The 20000-nt window shown below is 41.2% G+C and overlaps 1 protein-coding gene across 1 annotated transcript in view; it reads left to right on the top strand.

Annotated features, from left to right (window-relative positions):
• The window catches only part of LOC308311992 (interleukin-1 receptor accessory protein-like 1), a 414337-nt gene that overhangs the window by 194709 nt on the left and 199628 nt on the right, over positions 1 to 20000 (top strand). Inside the window, exons 4-5 of the mRNA XM_080758824.1 lie at positions 8098 to 8284; positions 11291 to 11444. Coding sequence (XP_080614950.1) covers positions 8098 to 8284; positions 11291 to 11444 — 341 coding nt within the window. The remainder of the gene's footprint in view (positions 1 to 8097; positions 8285 to 11290; positions 11445 to 20000) is intronic.

Here is a 20000-nt window from a genome sequence, read left to right as displayed (position 1 = left end):
CTATGTCAGTCGCTCTTCGATTTTTCAAAGATAGCAGACCTACAAGCTCGTAGCGCGCCACTCGGTGGTGCGCTATGAGCTTGTAGATCTGCTATTTTTCAATAGCTAAAGCACAACGTAATGCTAACACCAAAACGGGTTCCCGACCAAAATGGGTTAACCACTTAAAACCCATATGGTTGAGCGGGGTCCCTCTGGGCTCTATATGCTAATGACGTATTTTCTGTTTTTTTTGTTACAATACAGATGCTCTCTAGTTTTAGTCATATGGACCTGAGTTGCAACTGTACTGGGGCTACATTTCTGTCTACACCACATCACTTTGCCAAAAGTTCTACAAGCTCTTTATTATTATTATTATTATTATTATTATTATTATTATTATTATTATTATTATTATTATTATTTTTAGCATTTATCCCCTTTCAACACTGCCAGCCAGTCAATGTGTACTTTTTATTTTATTTTATATATATAATTTTTTTATCCCACGATTTTGTAACCCATTTTTCACCCCTGTGTCAATTATCTAATGTGATCCTGGGCTCTACACACCCTCCGCCAACCTGGGGAGAGCAACGGACTTGAACTCATGCTTCCTTCATGCCTGAAGTGTCCAAGTTGCTCCTTTACACCTGACAGGGGGGAGTTTCCCTGGTTGGACGTAGCGCGTGGAAGGAACCAGTCAATGTGTACTTTGATGTCTACTGTATATGTTCTGTTACTCAAACAGTAGAGCTGATCTCAATTATAGCCTGTATGTGTGCCTTAGTAACGAGCTTATAGGTCTGTTTCTTTTTCAATTAATGTCCCCCAAGAATAGGGCTGCTGGGGTTTCAAGTGGTTAACCACTTTGCCTACACTTAAAAAGCAGATCTACAGGCCCACAACACGTCATGTTGGAGCCTGTTGTTCCCCTGCTGAGTGCATTGAACAATAACCTGGGTATTTTGATGGCTACTGTTGAGATGTACTCAAACAGTATAGACTTGATCTCATAGGTGTGCTTACTAGTAACGATCCATCCATGTCACGCAGTGCATCTCAACAGATCGATATCAGCGGTGGTGATATCGGGCATCACCAGATGTTGATGTAATCATTCAGATTAAGTTCCCCCTGTATGTGAACATGGCCAATAAACCGATTGTGATTGATTGTATACCACTATGCCAGGTTTCCCTACCAGATCATCGACAAATTGTGGTTCAACCACAATGCAGATGGATAGATATGAACCTTGTATTGACCCAGAGGGAAATTGGGTTGTCATAGCAGTGCCACAGTAGGCATGGAACACATGTACAGCAGTGTTGATTTCGTCGACTAAAACTCTGATGAAAAATGTTCGTTGACTACCTTTTTTCACTGACGAAAAACGGACAAAAAACAGACAAGAAAGACTAAGCTATGACTAAAACTGACTAAATATAATAACAATTTCATCAACAAATAAAAACTAGATGTTAGGGAGGGACTAGTGAAGAAGAGATACATTTTATGCTTGATTGCACTCTGAAAATCAGAGCTACAAGCTCACAAAAGACTATATGACTAAAACTAAATCAAAGTCTAAGTCAAACTCAACACTAATGTACAGTTAAGAGCAGAGCGATGACAGTAAGAGAATACAATAGAAAATATAAAACTAAAAATATGGTCGCTGTCGGGCAGAAACCTCCTATCCATATAATATTCATATATGAATGCCCTACTTAACTGCATCATGCAATTCAAAAGCATCAAAAGTAGCAGATCTGTCGAAACACGGAGCAATACTTTTGCTACTTTTGAATTTCAATCCTGATAAGTAATAGACATGAGGTTTCCACCCGGCAGAGACGATATATAAACAAAACGATTCAAATAGAGCCTAAAACATGTATTGTAACGTACATCAGTTCTATTTTTTTTTACTTTTTTCATTAGGTGTTGTAAAATAGTCTATGAGGATTATGTGATTCATTCCATTACAATTCTGGACATATTAAATATATTTTTATTTTATTTTATTTCAGTTAATATGGTTATTTAGTAACAGTTAGTGACACACATTTCAGTTAACCGTTTAAAAACCCATTTTGGGCGGGAACCCCTTTTGGCGTTTTAAACATTATGTTACAATTTAGCTATTGAAAAATAGCAGATCTACAAGCTCATAGCGCGCCGCTTGTCGGTCTGCTATTTTTGACTGGAGGATTTAGAAGAAATCTTTTAAATTTCGAGGTCAGGCCTAAATGGGTTAACCATCCCTAATACATATTGAAATATGTATTTCACAGTGTCTTGCTCAAGGCGTCATCGGACGACATTCCAGGGGGATTCGGGCATCGATCCATGGACCCTTATGATTCCTATAGGACGGCTACCGGAACGATACAATCAGGGCCCGCCGAGCGCACACAGTGACCCTTACTCTATCCTGTAAATGTTTATTGGATGGCATTGTGAATTGCCTTTCTCTGGAAACCAGACTCTATACTCGCTATAGCCTGTCCGACGTCCGTGGTAATCTCGCATTTTATGTTCTCGGTTGCTCGCGTTATAAATCCGCCGTCTTTTACATGAATATATAACGTTATATATATACATATTGTGTCTTTCCCCCACCACCGCCGTATCTGAATTGACCGGTTACGGTCCATTAATCGCAGCAAGTAATTTTCTGCTGCTGCAGGGGCTGTTGTGGATCTGCGTAACGCATCCAAACAAAAGCCTCAATCAATCTTCAGGTTGCTGTTGACATTCGGGACTGTCACTACACATTAAGGCCATTTCCACGCCCACGCACAAGCGCATCACACACACACACACACACACACACACACACACACACACACACACACACACACACACACATGCATGCATGCATGCATGCATGCATGCATGCATGCATGCATGCAAGCACACACAACTTATACACAAGCAAACAAACAAGCATACACACGCGTAGACAGAGACACACACGTGCACAACAAAGACTTCCTTTGTATTTTGCCATCAATAATTCGTCAGAGCTGCATTTGTCAGTGTGAGCTCCCACTGGTAGTCAGCCATGAATGGATGAGTAAAGCGCAGCACCATATTGCATGCATTTGTAATGGACTCAGGCAGCTTATCGTTGCGGTCGGTCCAGAGACCTCGTATCTCCGTATTTTCAACCTTTCATGCTTTTTCGTAAATTAATGGCCCACTTCCTCGTTCAAGAGTGTCGCACAAAAGCAACAAATTCACAATGCGTCGCGTCGGCTATTTTTCTAGGTTCTAAAATGTTTTAATGTTAATAACGTATGGTCTCTGTCATAAACTGTTACTTTTCAGGATTTAAATGGAAAAGTATTAAAAGTAGCAGATCTACAAGCTCGACATTTGGCGCGAAGCGACCCGTTTGCGTGACACTGTAGTGTGATCAAGTAGGGCGTTGGTTATACGGAGAAAAAAACACAAAAAGTTAAAATAATATGGAGATGAGAGGTTTCTGCACGACAGCAACAATATATTATACATAAAATGCTTCAGCGTGACAACGGCATGCATGGCGCACATAGCAGACCTGATTCAACCTGCTGCTCATTACAATGCTGGGCCAGAGACGCCGTGGAGGAAGAAGTACTCACACTGTTCTCTGAAGGTGATACCACAATGGAGATATACTCGGTTACAAGGCATTCATCATTTTGACTTGAGCGAAAGTACAAAAGTCATCTAAATATATACCCAACATAAATGTTGACTGAATGATTGTGGATGAGTACGGGAAAGGACATCTCGACTAGGAATGTGTGTATCTGTATTTGCAATACCTGGATATGTCTCTCCCTTGCCTCCTGACAATCATTGCATGCACCACCATTGTCTCAGGGATGTGTACAGTAGGTTACCTACTAGCATGTGGGTAGGTAGAACATTAATGATTACAGGGAGGATAATTTAGACTCTGAGGGGTGTGCCGCAGCACTCCTGTAATCAAGTCTTTTCATGCAGTGCTCAATGGGACCGTATTCTTCCATGAAAATAGCAGATCTATAAGCTCACAACTAGCATCTAAAGTTTTCAAATAATAGTAGTAGAGTAAAAAGTACAATATCTGCCCCAGTAGAAATATAAAAGGTGGTCCTGCATCGTTTTACCTCATGAACCCACATAGCGTCTCTATTCATAATACAACCACAACTGACCTCATGCTTTCTTCAGTGCATGAGGAGTCCAAGCTGCTTCGGATTGGTGCCATCAACCGATTATATGAAGATAGGTTCAAAAATGGATGAAGTGGTCCTTTAAATTATGGAAAGGCCTGTTGATAAAGGTTAAGCTTTTTAAGAAGGGATTTAGAAGATGACAGTGATTTATCAGGTTTGGTCTGCTCGGGCAGGTCATTCCACAGTCAAGGAGTCCTGAAAGCAAAGTCACACTTTGTCTGCAGCCTCCAGGTCTGGAAGTGGTACTCTTTTACTTCCAAAGGAACCCTTCACCCATTTTAATTTTCATAATTGCTCTGATGGCGCCTTTCTATCTACTCACTCTGTACGTGTCTCAGATGAGGGCTGTGAACAGTTCAGAAACCTGCCTACCAGTGACATCATCATCGGTATGAACTGACGTGCAGGACAAGTATAGAGTAAAATGAAAATCCTCCAGTAAAGTAAACGCACATCAAAAGATCACCTAAAATAATAATAATTATAAAACAGTTTTTAAGTGGGGATTTAAAGGATGACAGTGATTTATCAAGCCTGGGCTACTTCAGAGAGGTCATTCCACAGTCAAGGAGTCCTGAAAATCAAAGTTATTTTTTACACTAAATTATGCTCCGTCTGGAAAATAGCAGACCTACAAGCTCACAGCGCGTCACATCGACATTGCGCTGCACGTGAGCTTGTAGCTCTGCTATTTTTGGCATGCGATATAAACAAAGTATAAAGTCATGCTTTGTCTATACTGTGTGGACAGAGAAACAAGTAACAGGAACCAGGCCATATAAATGCCTTTAAAAGCAGAGGTTGAAAGTAACTAAGTAAATATAAGTACTGGGCTTAAGTAAAGTTTAATTTTATTTGGTTTAACTATACCTGAGTACAATGTATTGGTTCCTTCAACTTCCTTCAACTACATATACTATATATATACTGTAAGAGGTGAATGGCACTACCAACAACAGTAAAGTACAACATGTTCCTTTAGTTACAAGTTAGTTTTTACATTAAATTATTTCCAAGCACACAACACATTAACCACGTATGCCCTATTTTATACTTATTTTACAAGTGTCAAGTCCTCAACACGTCACCTGATCGCGGTAGGCCTGCTGTGAGCTTTTTATTTTCGAAAAAAGGTTTGACAGTTTTTTTGGTTCTGTAAGTACAGTATACTGAGTGGCTGCACACACTAATAACAAATAATAATTAGGAACCAGGCCATGCAGTTCCTCAAATGTAATCAGTAAATCTTAAAAAACCATCCAAAAAATCAACAAGGCAACCATTATATTGTAGGAAGGTTAATTATCAAGAAAATGTAATTAAAATTGTATGCCATGCTTAACTGAGCTGAATTCAGATTGTGTTGAGCAGGGTTTTTTAATAATAATAATAATGAAACAAATTACCGTATGCTATTTTGATTACGATTTACAGAAGGATTTGTAAAAAAAAAGGTGAAAAAATCTGGTTTGATTTCCTCTGAGCCTGACATGAATCAGTTTTATTTGTTGCATCACAGTTTATACAGGTGTAAAGCATAGACTGTAAAAAATATGGACAAAGCGTTCCCTGGGTCTAACATGAATGTAAAATGAAGCCGGTCAGTCCTTGAATTGTAAATCGCCATCTTTCTAGATCAGTTTTGGCCCAGCTGGCCATTGGCTGGCCCAGACAACGAGGCGGGACTTCCCCCCTTCTTCGTAGTTGGTTTTTATTTTGACTCGAGTGGGTGGGGAATCGCGATCATAGACTGTAACGGTAGCCACGCCCCTCAGAACATACGTGACTTTATGGTCATTTTTTTAATACATGGGACCATCATTTTCCAAAAAGAATATTATGACATTAGAAATGAGACTTTAAACTAGTGACTGGAAGCAGAAAGTATTCATGACCATGTTTATTAAGGTAATACAGTCTAGGTGAAGTTGGGCTCAAATACATGGACTTCTATGGGGCTATTTGGTTTTTTTGGGCCCAATGACAGCGCCACAACAGGCCATTATATGGACTGCCCCCCTGGTGTAAAGCAGCAGGTGACATCCTCTTTTTCTCCATTTTGTAGTATTCCATGAGAAGAGAGGGAATGGAGGTGAAGTGAGAGTGAAGGGAAATAAATAGAAAACACACCAAATAGAACAAATAGATCAATATTGTCGCTGTCGAGCAGAAACCGCTTATCTCCATATTCTAACATTTTGTGTTTTTCCGTAAATTAATGTCCAAACTGCCTCCAGAGAAACGCAGGCAAAAATCCATGATTATGCAGGCAAACAAATGATTTTGCAGGGAAAAATCTATTGATTATGCAGTGGAATATGCAGGGGTTTTTGTGAATTTTACAGTATGCAGTGAAATTAAGAAAAGGTTATTTTTCCTACACCCCTATAGTATTCTTCTCAAAGAGGGGTCCGGGGACCCCCAGTCCTTGAGGGGGTTCCATGCCTCCATGGGGGGACAATTACTGTATATAATAAGTCTATTTAAGCACTTTAATCATACAGTACATTAACTATTTGAAAATAGACAATCTGCTATAATAATCATCTGTTTAAAAAATATATATCTTGAAAACAAAATTGGAATTCTTTAAACATTATACTGTAACAACAAACACACATCTTGTATGGGGTCCCTGGGACAAAATATCTTTTCAGATGGGGGTCTGCAGTCAAATACACATAGGGATCCTTAAGCCATGCAAAACAGACGTCAAAATTTGGTCTGCCAAGGCGAAAAAGAAAACCTTTGTCAACTCTCTGCCTTTCATTCAGGCCTACCTTAATTCAAGGCAAAATAAATACCCTCATGTCATTGCTTACTGATACTGATAGCTAATGCTGCTAAGTGCTAACACCTGTTCATATCTGCTTCAATGGAATTCTTCTAGCCGTACTACTTTTGTCTGAGAAGTTGGTTGGTTTGCTGGACGTCACATTCAGTAGGGTAAACTTTAAATTGTCATTACAAACTTTGTTGAATTTTGGCGGAGCATAATTGAAGGGTCTGCCGTAGGTATCCACGTATGTTTTTGTGTTTTTTTCAGCAGCGCCATGGTTTGTTTATTGTTTTGCTTCTGTGTGTGAACGAACGAATGGGTGAGGCCATGACTACTTTATAAACTATAGGCCTGCGGAAAAATGCGGGAATTGTGAAAATATGCAAGCCTGTTTTTTTTTTGCACAGCTGACTGAAAAAAGTGACTATAGAGGGGGAGGGGAGTGATTTAAGAGTTTTTACAGTTTGAATAAAGTTTCCATTGCTAATGTTCTAAAAGTGTGAAATGTTTAAGGAGCCATTTTCTCAGCTTGTATGTACCTACTTTGTGTGTGTTTGTCTGTCTGTCTGTGTGTGTGTGTGTGTGTGTGTGTGTGTGTGTGTGTGTAATACGCGGTGTCTTTTTTGCCACAGACTTACAAAATGTCTGTAAGTCTGAGAGTGTACAAATGGACCATTACGGGTTCATTTTGTTCTATTTGTACAGTCTCAGAGTTAAGGTGCATGGTCATTGGCATTGCTAATAAAACATTTGTGCTCCACTATAGTACAACTTGGTCTCCTAATATGCCATATAGGGTCGTAGTAAAATAAGTGTCATAGATATTCTGAAGAAAACCTGGAGACATTCAGTAATTGGGTCTGATCAAAGTAAGAACATTATAATGGTGTAAAAAAAAAAAAAAAAAAAAAAACTTGCCACCGGCAATACCAAGTCTTTGCCACAGACACATTTGTCTGTGTGTATGGACATATTGATGACCCCTGGATATTGTATCAAATCGGGGGGTCCGTGGCCTAATGCATATCAAACTGGGAGTCCTTGAAATGAAAATGTTTGGGAACTATCAGTTTACCCACTGACCTGTTGCCCTTTTTTTTGTTTTTAAATCTCTTGCAGGAACTCCACATACTGCATGAAGGTGTCCATGTCTCTGACAGTGGCAGAGAACGACACGGACCTGTGCTACAACTCCAAGATGAGGTTCTTTGAGAAGGCTGAGCTCAGCAAAAGCAAAAACATCACATGTCCGGGCATCGAGGATTATATACAACCTGGAGTGGAACCGGACGTTCTATGGTACAAGGTAAGAGTCACTATCCATTGTAAGATACAATTCTATTGCCCAAAACTAACAAATTGTCACTGTAACTGTAGCCTACTGTATGTTCAAAAGTATTATTTCTCGGGAAATGGGTAAAAAGAACCAATGGATCCAATGTAGTTACTATTTAGTCACATTAAGCTTTTGTAATAATACTTTATAAAACCCACAGACATAATTAACCACTTTCACTTTCAACATAAGAACAAATAAATGCCAAAAATAGCTGACATATAAATTGCAAACATTACTTATACATTTTGGTTTCTCTGAGCATTATGACAGCAGTTCCTGGTAGACCAGGAACCACTCTTTGTTGACCTACTGTATGACCTATGGTCATGACGTGTGGGTCATGACCGAAAGAATAAGGTCGCGAATACAAGCGGCCAAAATGAGTTTTATTCGACGGGTGGCTGGCATCTCCCTACGAGATATAGGGTGAGAAGTTCAGTCACGCGAGAGGGAGACGCTGTAACGCTGTGTAGTATTATGATCAAGTTTGATCAAGTGAAGTTCCTCAGAATTGCACTCGAGTAGAGTACTTGAGTAAATGTATTCAGTTGCATTCCCACCCACAGCTCCCCCTACGCTCCCGAACTTGGGCCGGGCCCCGGTGTTCACGAGGCTGATGCAGGGATCTGCAGCAGAGGTCAATTCATCAAAAGTGAATGACTGTCGGATTATGTTCTCTCCATCGTTTCTTCGGTTTCCCACCGAATCAAATTAACGTGCTGGATAATAACGCTTGGCTTCAGGTCCCGGCCCGCTTATTGGCCGATGCTCCAGAAGTGGGCCTATAATTGAATTCCGCTTGTCTTGTTTGAACCACAATTCAAACCCCCCCCCCCCCCCCCCACTCCATCCCCCAAACCCTCAGTGATGCCCCAGTTTTCTACTTTTCTACAGTTTGCCGAGCAGTGGTTTGAAAGTAACTAAAAGTACATTTATTCAAGTACTATAAGTATAATTCTTACTATTTAACTTTTTAACCACTTAAATCTCTAGACTTAGTAAACTGGACCTGAGTTTTGCCTCAATCTGTACTTGCTTTTTTTCTATCAACACCAAATGTCTTTTCCCCAAAAATAGCTGATCCACAAGCTCACAACGCGTTGAAATCATGTGACGCGTTGTGTGTGAGTTGTAGAGAACTTGGATGCCGGGGTTCAGGTGTGTTTTACTTGAGTATGTACATTTTTCGATACTTTAAACTTCTACTCAATTACATCGCAGAGGCAAATCTTTAATTCTACCACATCTCAGCGTGTTGTGAGCTTGTAGATCTGCTCAGTTCTGCCACATTTTCATAACTTTTCTGCACGAGTAATTTTGCGTTTGGTAATAGAGCATACTCCTAATAGTTATGATGGGTAAGTGCAGAGGCAAAAAAAGACCCCAATGGAGTGTCATTATAATAGCATTATACACAACACAGCAAACATCTTGACAGCAGCTGAAGTTAATAACGTCAATTGTGTTTAATTTAGGTGCGTTTCCTGTACAGTTACTGCAAATTAATGCTGGCATACAATAACACCTACATGAAACACTCAGCCAAAATAACTGTTATTACCTTCAACTGTGCTTAGCCGTCAAAATGTCTGCTATTGAGGGTAAATTTTGGAACGCAGTTGACAATACCATTGTGCATCATCAAGGGAAGAAGAAAACATTCCGCTTCATACACACAACTTGACATCAAGGGCCCCTATCTTGCCATAGGCCTTATCCCTAATCTCCTTAGGCATTTTAAAAGAGCGAAAACAGCCTATCTGCATCTATGCATTGTGAGCTTGCTATTTTTCACCATTTAGTATTTAGAATGCCTAATTAGATTAGGGCAAGGCGCGTACGGTGCTGTGCAAGATAGTCTGTCCGTTCTCTATCTACAGTATAACTTCTGTTTAACGACTACATGCCTGTGACCCATATTTGCACTGTTACATAAAAACTGGAGGTACTTTTGCATGCATTCCGCAGGGAAGAGGTTTGTAAATAATCTCTCTCAGATGTACATGTAAATGCCGAGACATGGATAGCAAAGCAACTTGTGGAGGCGTATGCTGCTCTAATGAGGCACTTCCACTCTGCCACACATAGTTTCTGTTTCAAAGCAGTAATGGTGGAGGATGCTCCACTCTGCACCGCATACATGTGCTGCAGAGAGTAGGAAAAAAACCAGCAAGTGGTTATAGAAGCAATGTTGACAGCTAATACGCAAAGTTAGTCTGTCGGGCAAAAACCTCTGATCTCCATAAATAATCTAACTTTCAATTACCGTATTGTCCCGAATATAAGACAACTCTGATTATAAGACGACCCCCATTTTTCAAGACTCATTTGTGGAAAAATAACATTGAATTTCAAATACCGTCTAGTCCCCGATTGTAATACCACCCCGTTTCTTTTAGGATATTTCCATTTCCAAGCAAAAGCATCAAAAGTACCATATTTGCAAGCTCAAAACCTTTTTCTGGCTTGCCGTATCTGAATTGCTATTTTTGGATTTGAATCCTGAAACGTTTTGAACATAAAGAAGTTTTGGACATGGTCTGTGTCATTTGCACCGACAGAGACAATATTATTTTTTGAAATATTTTAGAACGGAGAAAATATAGCCGACGCGTTTCCACCCGACCCAAGACGATTTTGAAGTATACTACCAGTGACATGCCGGAGAAATTGAGCGATTATTGCATAACGCGTTACACAGGATCACTGAAGTTGATGGATTCGGAATATGGAATCGGAAACTCTTGACATATCCCTACAGCGTGCACTTTAATATGCAGCACAAACCTGCACAGATAGTGGAGGCCTTTTACATACTGAGTTTGCACACACTCCGGTACTTGGCTATATCTTTGTACTTTGTAAAAAGTAAAAAGTTGAAATATGGAGATACAAGGTTTTCTTCTTTCCTTTTTTACCCATAACACTCGACACATTCATTCACTCAACCTTTCTCTTTGCTTTGGAATAAAGGAATGCAAGCCGAAGCAGTGGAGACAGACCATCGTAAGGCGGAGAGACACGCTGTCCATCAAGGAAGTGCGGGAAGATGACATTGGGAATTACACTTGTGAGCTGCAGTTCGGGAGCTTTGTGGTGCGAAGGACGACCGAATTATCCGTCACAGGTAAGCAGCTGTCCTACTTCTGTCTGTCTGTAGGTACAATATGTCTGTTATTGAGCTGGCCTGTAAATGGTTGAAAACTCCACCTTTCCCTCTTTGTTGTGATCTGATCGACAACCCAGGGCATGCACGATGCACGATATTCCCTATATATTTCCTCATATAAATAATGGAAATGGGGTATAGGGAATACCTGTTAACCTGTATTATGAAGATTGTCAAACTCTCACAAGGTCTTGTGTCATGGGCTGACCTCCAAGCAGTGTTGGATACTTGGATTTGGTGTAATGGGGGTTCGGTGGGGATGCTGCTTTTGATATCTCAAATATAGACTGACCTCCATATAAACGGGAACTGCACTAGTTCAATCCTCAATCCTGGAACATAGTTTTACGTAATTGCTGCTGTCGGGTGGAAACCTTGTCCAGAACTTTTTTAATTATTATATATATATATAAAGGAAATAGCAAATCTACAAGCTGACAACGTTGTGAGCTTGTAGACATTTTATTTTCAATACTTTGGAACGACTTCTTAGTAGTAGGACATTAATTTAAGAAAAATAGTATGTTGAATAATGGAGATACAAGGTCTCTGCCTGACAGCAACGACACAAGCAAGCTGACTTATGTTCTGACAACTAAGATCTCTTTAATGGTACTATATTTAAATGCGATTTAGCAAAAACGAGCGAAACTGCATTGTTAAGAAATTAGCCGCTTCGTGTGAGAGGGAGAGAGGGAAGGAAAAAAGGGCCCTTTTAAAGCTGATTGCTGCACCTTTTCTCGTACCAGGAGCATCTCAGTCAATGGCACATCTGTCGCCTGTGTCTTCTAGGGCTGCTTTAATTGCTAAGTAGTGGAATTCACACTGAGCCACTTCAGCACTTTTCCTTAAGGCTGTTGAAATATTTAAGCCCGGGCTTAATGCGTGTGACAGATTGCTTGCCACCGCCACTGTCACAGCCAAGGTTGACACAGCAGGAACAGCGGCTTGGGAGACAGGGGTGTGAGGAGCAGTGGTGTAATGGTGATTTCTTTTCCCCGGTGGTACGGTATTTTAATGACGTCACGTGCACACAGGTACACATGGGTGCACGCATGTGTGCCTACATGCGCGCACAGAACATCTTGTATGAGAGTGGACACGTGACGAGACCAGCATTAGAAAATATCTTCTTAATGAATGTGTGATTAATATACATTTTACTTGGGTTTTTGAGTGTATAAATACAGTAGGATTTTTTTGTTGTAAATCTTCTCAAGGAATGCCTTGAATTATATGAGCTGAACATTGTGTAGGCTATAATAGATTGAAATGATGTCGACACACTGCAGATGTAACGGTGGGAAAACAAAAACAAGGTTTTAAATGTAATTACAATTAGTCTTAATTTAATTTGCATTGTTGAGTTTTTATTTTCTAGTTACAGTTAAATCAATTTGAAAATATACTGACAAAATAAAGGGAGGCGCCGCACTCTCAAATCTGTGCACAATCAATTTATTGCTGCAAGCTTTCGGTCTACTGACCTGCTTCAGGCCTGGTTAAGGCCCTTTATTTTTACATTGCTATACTTTTGTGCACCTCACCTAAATCTTTCAGAACGCGAGCGGTGGCTTTTTCACATTTTTGTCAGACACGCAGACACAAAAGTAGACGTGAAATAATCAGACCACTTCTTAAAAACTAAAAGGTTTGCTTTGTGCGAATCACTTCTTCTTGATGGAGGAGGAGGCATTTATTGTTGCCTACAAACGGAACACAATGCAGTACCGGAGCCATACTGCTTTTATACTGTGTATGAGAACGTTCAGGTAAACAGTTAAATCTGTTGTTATGCAAAGTAGCCATTTGATTTGGGTACTTGAACACGTCGTGAATCTAGGGGAGCACATTCTTAGCATGCACGTGATAACTTAAAGTTATACTACCGCGTTACCCGGAAAACAATGGATTGATTGATCATTTAACTAAACATGCTCGAACATGGAAAGGCGTCATATTTCAGTCATTCGGACTCCATAGAAGCCAACATGTCTTCTGTGAAAGCGTGCTGCGCTTTGAACATAGCTTTTCTACAATGTGCCTGTGACTCATTTGAAGTGGGCAAACTAGCAATATGTTCGGAAGCATCTTCTATAAAATGTTAATAGTCTTGGATATCTCATAATTATAAAAGCAAAGGTTAAAGCCTCAATCTTTGTTTTCGATCACCTGGTTGCCTTGTACTGTATGTTGAACAGCAGGCGCAATGTTACTATTGTTGGGGGGGTCGGCTCCTTTCACAAGTCCAGTTGTTCTTGACTGTGTGTGTGTGTGTGTGTGTGTGTGTGTGTGTGTGTGTGTGTGTGTGTGTGTGTGTGTGTGTGTGTGTGTGTGTGTGTGTGTGTGTGTGTGTGTGTGTGTGTGTGTGTGTGTGTGTGTGTGTGTGAGAGAGAATTTTCAATTGCTGACTTTTACTTGTAACAGAGTAGTTCTATGCAGTATTGGTCCTTTTAAGTAAAGAAATGATTTCCTGAAGTGCAGGAAAGAACAGACCGGAGTTGAGGCCCGGAATTAACCAAATTAAGGCCTGGCCCTACCTGGCCTTACTAATTAGCACGCATTTTACGCCCCACCCGGCCCGAAAACCTAAATAAAAAAGAAAGTATAGTAAAAGTATAAATATATGGCATTCCCAGACCTGATGTTTCAGCACGGCCTCGTCCGTGTCTTACTGGTTATTACAGTAACCACTACAGCCCTACATTCATTTCAGCCATTTGAAAATAGCAGATCTACAAGCTCAGAATTAGCTTGTAGATCTATTTTCAAAAATATGTAAAGTTTTTTTTTTGTATTTCTGTGTTGCAGTATTGATACTTTTACTTAAGTAAAGAAATGGAGTACCTTTTCCACCAGTGCCCTAGTGTCAACCCTATCCCTCAGTCTGCCCAGGCCCCTTCCCCTCGGAGATGAAAAGTCCCCTTCCCATCCCCCCCTATGGCCTCAGCAGCCTCACTCCTGGATGGAGGGACAGTGTTATTTGTGGAGGAAGGCCGTTTACTAGCTTGTTGGCTGCACAGCCTGCCAGCAGCCTACTTGCTGTCTGCCTATATGCTCTTTGGGTCATACTTAACCCATTCTGACCTGAGATCAGATTCATACGAGGTTTCCACTGGACACACACTGGTCTGATGAACCCATTCTGACCTGAGATCAGATTCTAAAAATGTCAGTCGTTCTTCGATTTTTCAAAAAATAGCAGACCTACAAGCTCGTAGCGCGCCACTCGGTGGCGCGCTATGAGCTTGTAGATCTGCTATTTTTCAATAGCTAAAGCATAACATGATGCTAACACCAACATGGGTTCCCGTTCAGAATGGGTTAAAACCATTACACTTTGCCATTAACTACTACCTGATTAAAGTTTATAGTCCCCTAAAGAGAGAGGGGGGGGGGAAGACTCCACTCCAAGGCCAACAAGGGCCATAAATCATTTTTTCCCGTTTACCAGACTCAAAATTGTCATCCTCAAGGGAATGGTCTTAATCTCTCCATCTACTTTACAGAACGCTTCAGAACAGGTGGCAAAAGATGATTGACGATTAGGGCCCTGGCGATGTAAACGGGCACTTGTGCACTTTTCTTCTCATACGTACTGTAACAGTCCTGGAGAATTTAACCCACATCACGCGTTAAAGAGCCCTTGGATTTGCAGTCGCTGCAAATGAGCCTTCAACCGTTTTAGCGAGCACAAGGAAAGGACTACTACATGAACAAATTGTTCCCCAAAGATAGACTCCAAATCCTCCCCCGAGCAGTTATGAAGCGACCATTGAGTGCGTTTAGAAGATCATTTATATCGATGATCTTTCAGGATGATCTAGCAGTGTGCCTATACAAGGTTACAAAAGCTATACCATATATCCTACTTACCAGCAGCTGCACGGACAATACCACTCTCATACCGCTGTTATTATTTTAAAGACATCTAATCACGATAGCTGGGGGATATAGTTACTGAGGCCATATCATTTCCCAAATGTTTGCTCTGTGTGCCCATGCTAGCCTGGTGTATATGATCTATTATATTCTCTTTAGGCAGTTGTGATCAGTATAATTTAACCCATTAAAACTGGGAAAGCATCTGTGGGAACTACTGATTTTAGAAGGCATTTGTAGAATCGACCTCTGCAGGTCTTAAAGGGATAGTTCCGAATGTTTTAACTTAAGCTGCATGAAATACTTATTATAATGGTTGCAACTTTATTAATGGATTGCCCGAGTTCCGTGGTGGGAGCTCTGCTCTGGTTTTGGTGAAATATTAAGTAGTTCCACGCATTAAAAGTAAATTAATTCACAAAACTAGGGCCATTTGTATTGTTGACCTATTTCTACCATATAGTGCAACTTTCGTTCATTTTTTATCACACGGAACTATTTTTTTAGTGCCCATATCACTACGCCCTAAAATAGTTCCATGTGATAGAGGGGTCAAAGTTCAACGAAAATATTTTAGTTTAGTTTTGTGAATTTATTTACTTTTACTGCTTGGGCCCCTGTGCCCCCCACAAAATGACCGGAACTACTTAATATTCCACCAAAACCAGAGCAGAACTCCCACCATGGGACTCGGGCAATCAATAAATACAGTTGCAACCATTATAATAATGGCAAGTATTTCAAACAACTTAAGTTCAACAATTGTGAACTATCCCTTTAATGGGATAAAGTGCCAGACAGAAAGTGTGACCTTAACCGGGACTGGCGTAATGGCCTGCTCATGTAAATGCTCTTACCCATTTACACAGGGCGACGGTAATTGCAGATGTGATTATAATGGCATACATTATTGCTTTCCATATAAGAGCCTCCGTTCACATCAGGTGAGTAAATGGAGGGGTCGTGACTAATCACGTTGCGGGGTTTTTTTGCGACAAGCCGAAACTCCCGTGTAATCTATCATCAATGGATGTCTCTTAACGAGGATTCATTATCAATCCCCTCAGTCAAGTTAATCGACCGTTTCACGACGCGCCAGGTTGTCCGCCATGCTTTCCAGCGTGCCGCGTTCCAGCGAAGGCCTGCTAGCTGGCCCGCTGCCTGCGTTGTGTGTGGCGGTATGAAGATTAAGGCCCGGGTGATCATCTCGCCCCCGGTATTCCCCCCTAAACGCACTCCACACAACCACATGACGCTGCCCATTATAGCCCCTTCAGACCTTATAGGCCTGTTCTACACATGCTTTCTATAAAAATCACTAGTTCTCAAACCCCTTTCTTGAAAGAAAAAAATCACACGTGTGAGGCTGAGGGGCGTTCTTATCATCGTACATCATCATACATCACATTCCGTGCTCAGCCAATCAAATCATCACATCCCATGCTACAAACACATACACTCATGCTCAAACACACAAAGCTGTACCCCTAAACATTTTTAAGTACAACACATTTTTCAAACACTCAGGATTGTGTGTGTGTGTGTGTGTGTGTGTGTGTGTGTGTGTGTGTGTGTGTGTGTGTGTGTGTGTGTGTGTGTGTGTGTGTGTGTGTGTGTGTGTGTGTGTGTGTGTGTGTGTGTGTGTGTGTGTGTGTGTGTGTGTGTGTGTGTGTGCGTGTGTGTTATATACTTGAGAGACTACAGATTAATTTGTAATGATGACAGATGTTCCAAGGACAGGCTGACATTTTGGGGATGCATGGTCCTTTGGTACTGTGCATCGGTGCCAATATGCCGCGTTCCTGTGGAGTGGCCGTTTTACTTTTCATTACGAGAGTCACTTCTCGTTCGATTGCCATTCACTGACTGTATGAGTTTGACGTTAAATGGTGGGTTTGAGTGCAGAGCACCAGGTGTGGGGGCAGTGGGGGGCCTGGTGGGGGCAGCAGCTCCCAGCACCATGCTTGATGCTATAATGTTCTAAACATCGTGTACATATCTGCATTATGCTTTTTCTTTATATCCAAATAACCAACTACACCCAAGCTTCATACATGGCAGATTACACAGTTATATAGTGTAATGTATGCGTGACCAGGGCTCGAAATTAACTTTTTTTCTTGGTAGCACCAGTGCTCCCAAATTAAAAAGTTAGGAGCACTAGCAAAAAATTAGGAGCACATACCAAAAAAGTAAGGAGCACAGACAATATATATTGTTATTATTTTATTATTATATTTAACGCAATACATAATGTAGCACTGAGCACTGCAGAGTGGATCATCACATGCCGGGTTGTCCCCACAGGTCTCATCAAATGTCCACCAAATGACAAATTTAACCAACCAATCACATGAATTCAGTTCTTCGTGAGATGATGTATAATGATAAAGAGCGCCTCACTTCACATAGGTGTGATTTTTAAATCATGCATTGTCCTGGGGCCAGCAGTAACGTGTCTGCAATCACGCCAATGATGTTGGCACATGACTTATCATTGGTGTAACTTAAGTCATGTTTATGTCAATGCCATTCTTTTTCTGTAAACTAATAAAAGGTTTAAACTTAGTGAAGGCTAGCTCTTCTTTAGCTATGGTGTATGCAGTATTGAATTAAAATTTCAGCTCTGCCTCTTGGGCTGAGAGAGCAGCAGCATTCTGTCGACCTATATCACCAATCCTACTTTTTGGGGTAACACATTTGTCCCGACATCTGTTGTGTTTCGTGCTGCCAGCGTGTTTTGTTAAGCTCTCATGTTTGAAATGTTTTGTCTCAGTTGCAAATGCAGTTTTACCTGCCATCTCCGGGCATTTTTTGCAATGAACACAGTGCATTGCCCATTTGCCCCGTCCTCAAACCGAAGCCACTCAAATTCCTTTAGCCATTCTTTCCTAAAGCAATATGCTCTCTTCGGTTTCTTAGCTACAGGTGGTCTGTTGGCATTCTCGTCGGCATCGCTGTTATCAACGACAATGTCAACAGCGTCAGCGACTACACTATTGACTTCATTTAGAACAGCAGGCGGTGGCTTACTAAATAAATCAACAATAGTTCGCTTCATCTTCAACGTAACTCGCACACTAGCTTAGCTTCTTCTTATTTTTCCTTTCCCGCATCTGTCACTGTGCTTCTCCGGACAAGGGAAAGGAAGAGGGTGGGCGGGCTCTAAGGCTACTTTAACCAATCTAAAATTAGCATGCATGTTGGGCACATGAAAGCTCACGTTTGATAGGACAAAATGGTTGACTGTCATCTCATGCACTTGCTGACTGGCAACAAATGGGAAGAGAGAGAGAGAAAGAGAGAGACGGGGAAATAACATGCTTTTTGGAGAGAAAAAAAGGCGCACCAGATTGTTTTCTCCCCATCGCACTGGTGCTCCTAATTATATTTATTGGTCGCATTGATCAAATTTCGGGAGCATATGCGACCAAAATGGTCGCTATTTCGAGCCCTGCTGACATCATCATCATACACGGCCGGACGTTATGTGGGAACGCCTACTGAGTGGCAAAACACTACTTACTGGCATTGACAGCCCATAAACTGTTCATCCAAAATTCCAAACAGAAAAGTCCTATCTGATTGCATTAAACAGCATTAAACTACATTAAAGTCACTTTTTGCCACTCGATTTGACACTCACTTTATGCATGTGCAATTGTGCATACCCTCTATAATAATACAACCTAAAACACAACACACTTGAAATTGGGCCTGTTACCTCACATCATATCCACATACTGTACCACTACAGTATATCTACAGTAAGCCCACATATTTCTGTGGAAGAGCTTTCAAGCCTCATACTCTCTTTATCAATTGCCTCCAGCCTGCCTCTCTCTCTCTCTCTCTCTCTCTCCCCCCTGAGGGGACCAAAGTTCAGGGTCCATTTGATCATAATGAGCGCCAGCTAAAATTATGATAAGCCTCCACGCTGCAGCGGAGTTATTGGAGGGGTAGGCATTTCCTCCTAAATGAGATTTTGGGATTTTACGACCGCTTCATAAGCCATTGTTGCCGTTTGATGTCTTAACATTAGACGCAGCACAATAAAGGGGGGTTAAGGTGATGAAATGTAAAACTAACTTTGTGCGTCGTGGCGCTGGCCTCCGTAGGCTGTAGTTAATGAGTTAGGATTGTTGCTGTTAATGAGCTTTTTTGGAGGAATTTTGGGCTCAGGCGGCCCACACATGGGTGACTAAATGAATCGGTTCTCAAAAGTCGGTTCCGGGGACCCCCAGGGGTCCTTGTGGTGTTTCCTGGGGGTCCCCAGCAAATTTGTTTTACTGAGGTTAAGATTAGGAATAAGGTTATGGTTTAGGAATACCTGGCTGGCCGCAAATTCTTAGGATGACGTCAACTCCGGTTGTATTCTTCTCTCGAAGTCATAGCATCCTTCATACATTGGTGAAGAAGTGCCCGCTAGCGCAATCACTGAAAACCCTAGCTGACGTAGATCTGCATCCATGGCAGTCAAGTGTGTTTACTGCCACATGCGTCCGTTATCGCTGCCCGTAGCAGCGGGTCTTTTATTTAGAAAACCGTAAAATTCACCCCAAATTTACCGGAAGCAAAAATCCCTTATGAACTTTAAAAGTCATCATAAGTGTTAATATTGGAACTGCGAGG

The sequence above is a fragment of the Protomyctophum bolini genome, assembly GCF_963924005.1.
Source record: "Protomyctophum bolini genome assembly, chromosome: 24".
Lineage (NCBI taxonomy): Eukaryota > Metazoa > Chordata > Actinopteri > Myctophiformes > Myctophidae > Protomyctophum > Protomyctophum bolini.
The sequence above is the reverse complement of the archived record's forward strand: the minus strand, read 5'-3'. Positions and strand labels throughout refer to the sequence as shown.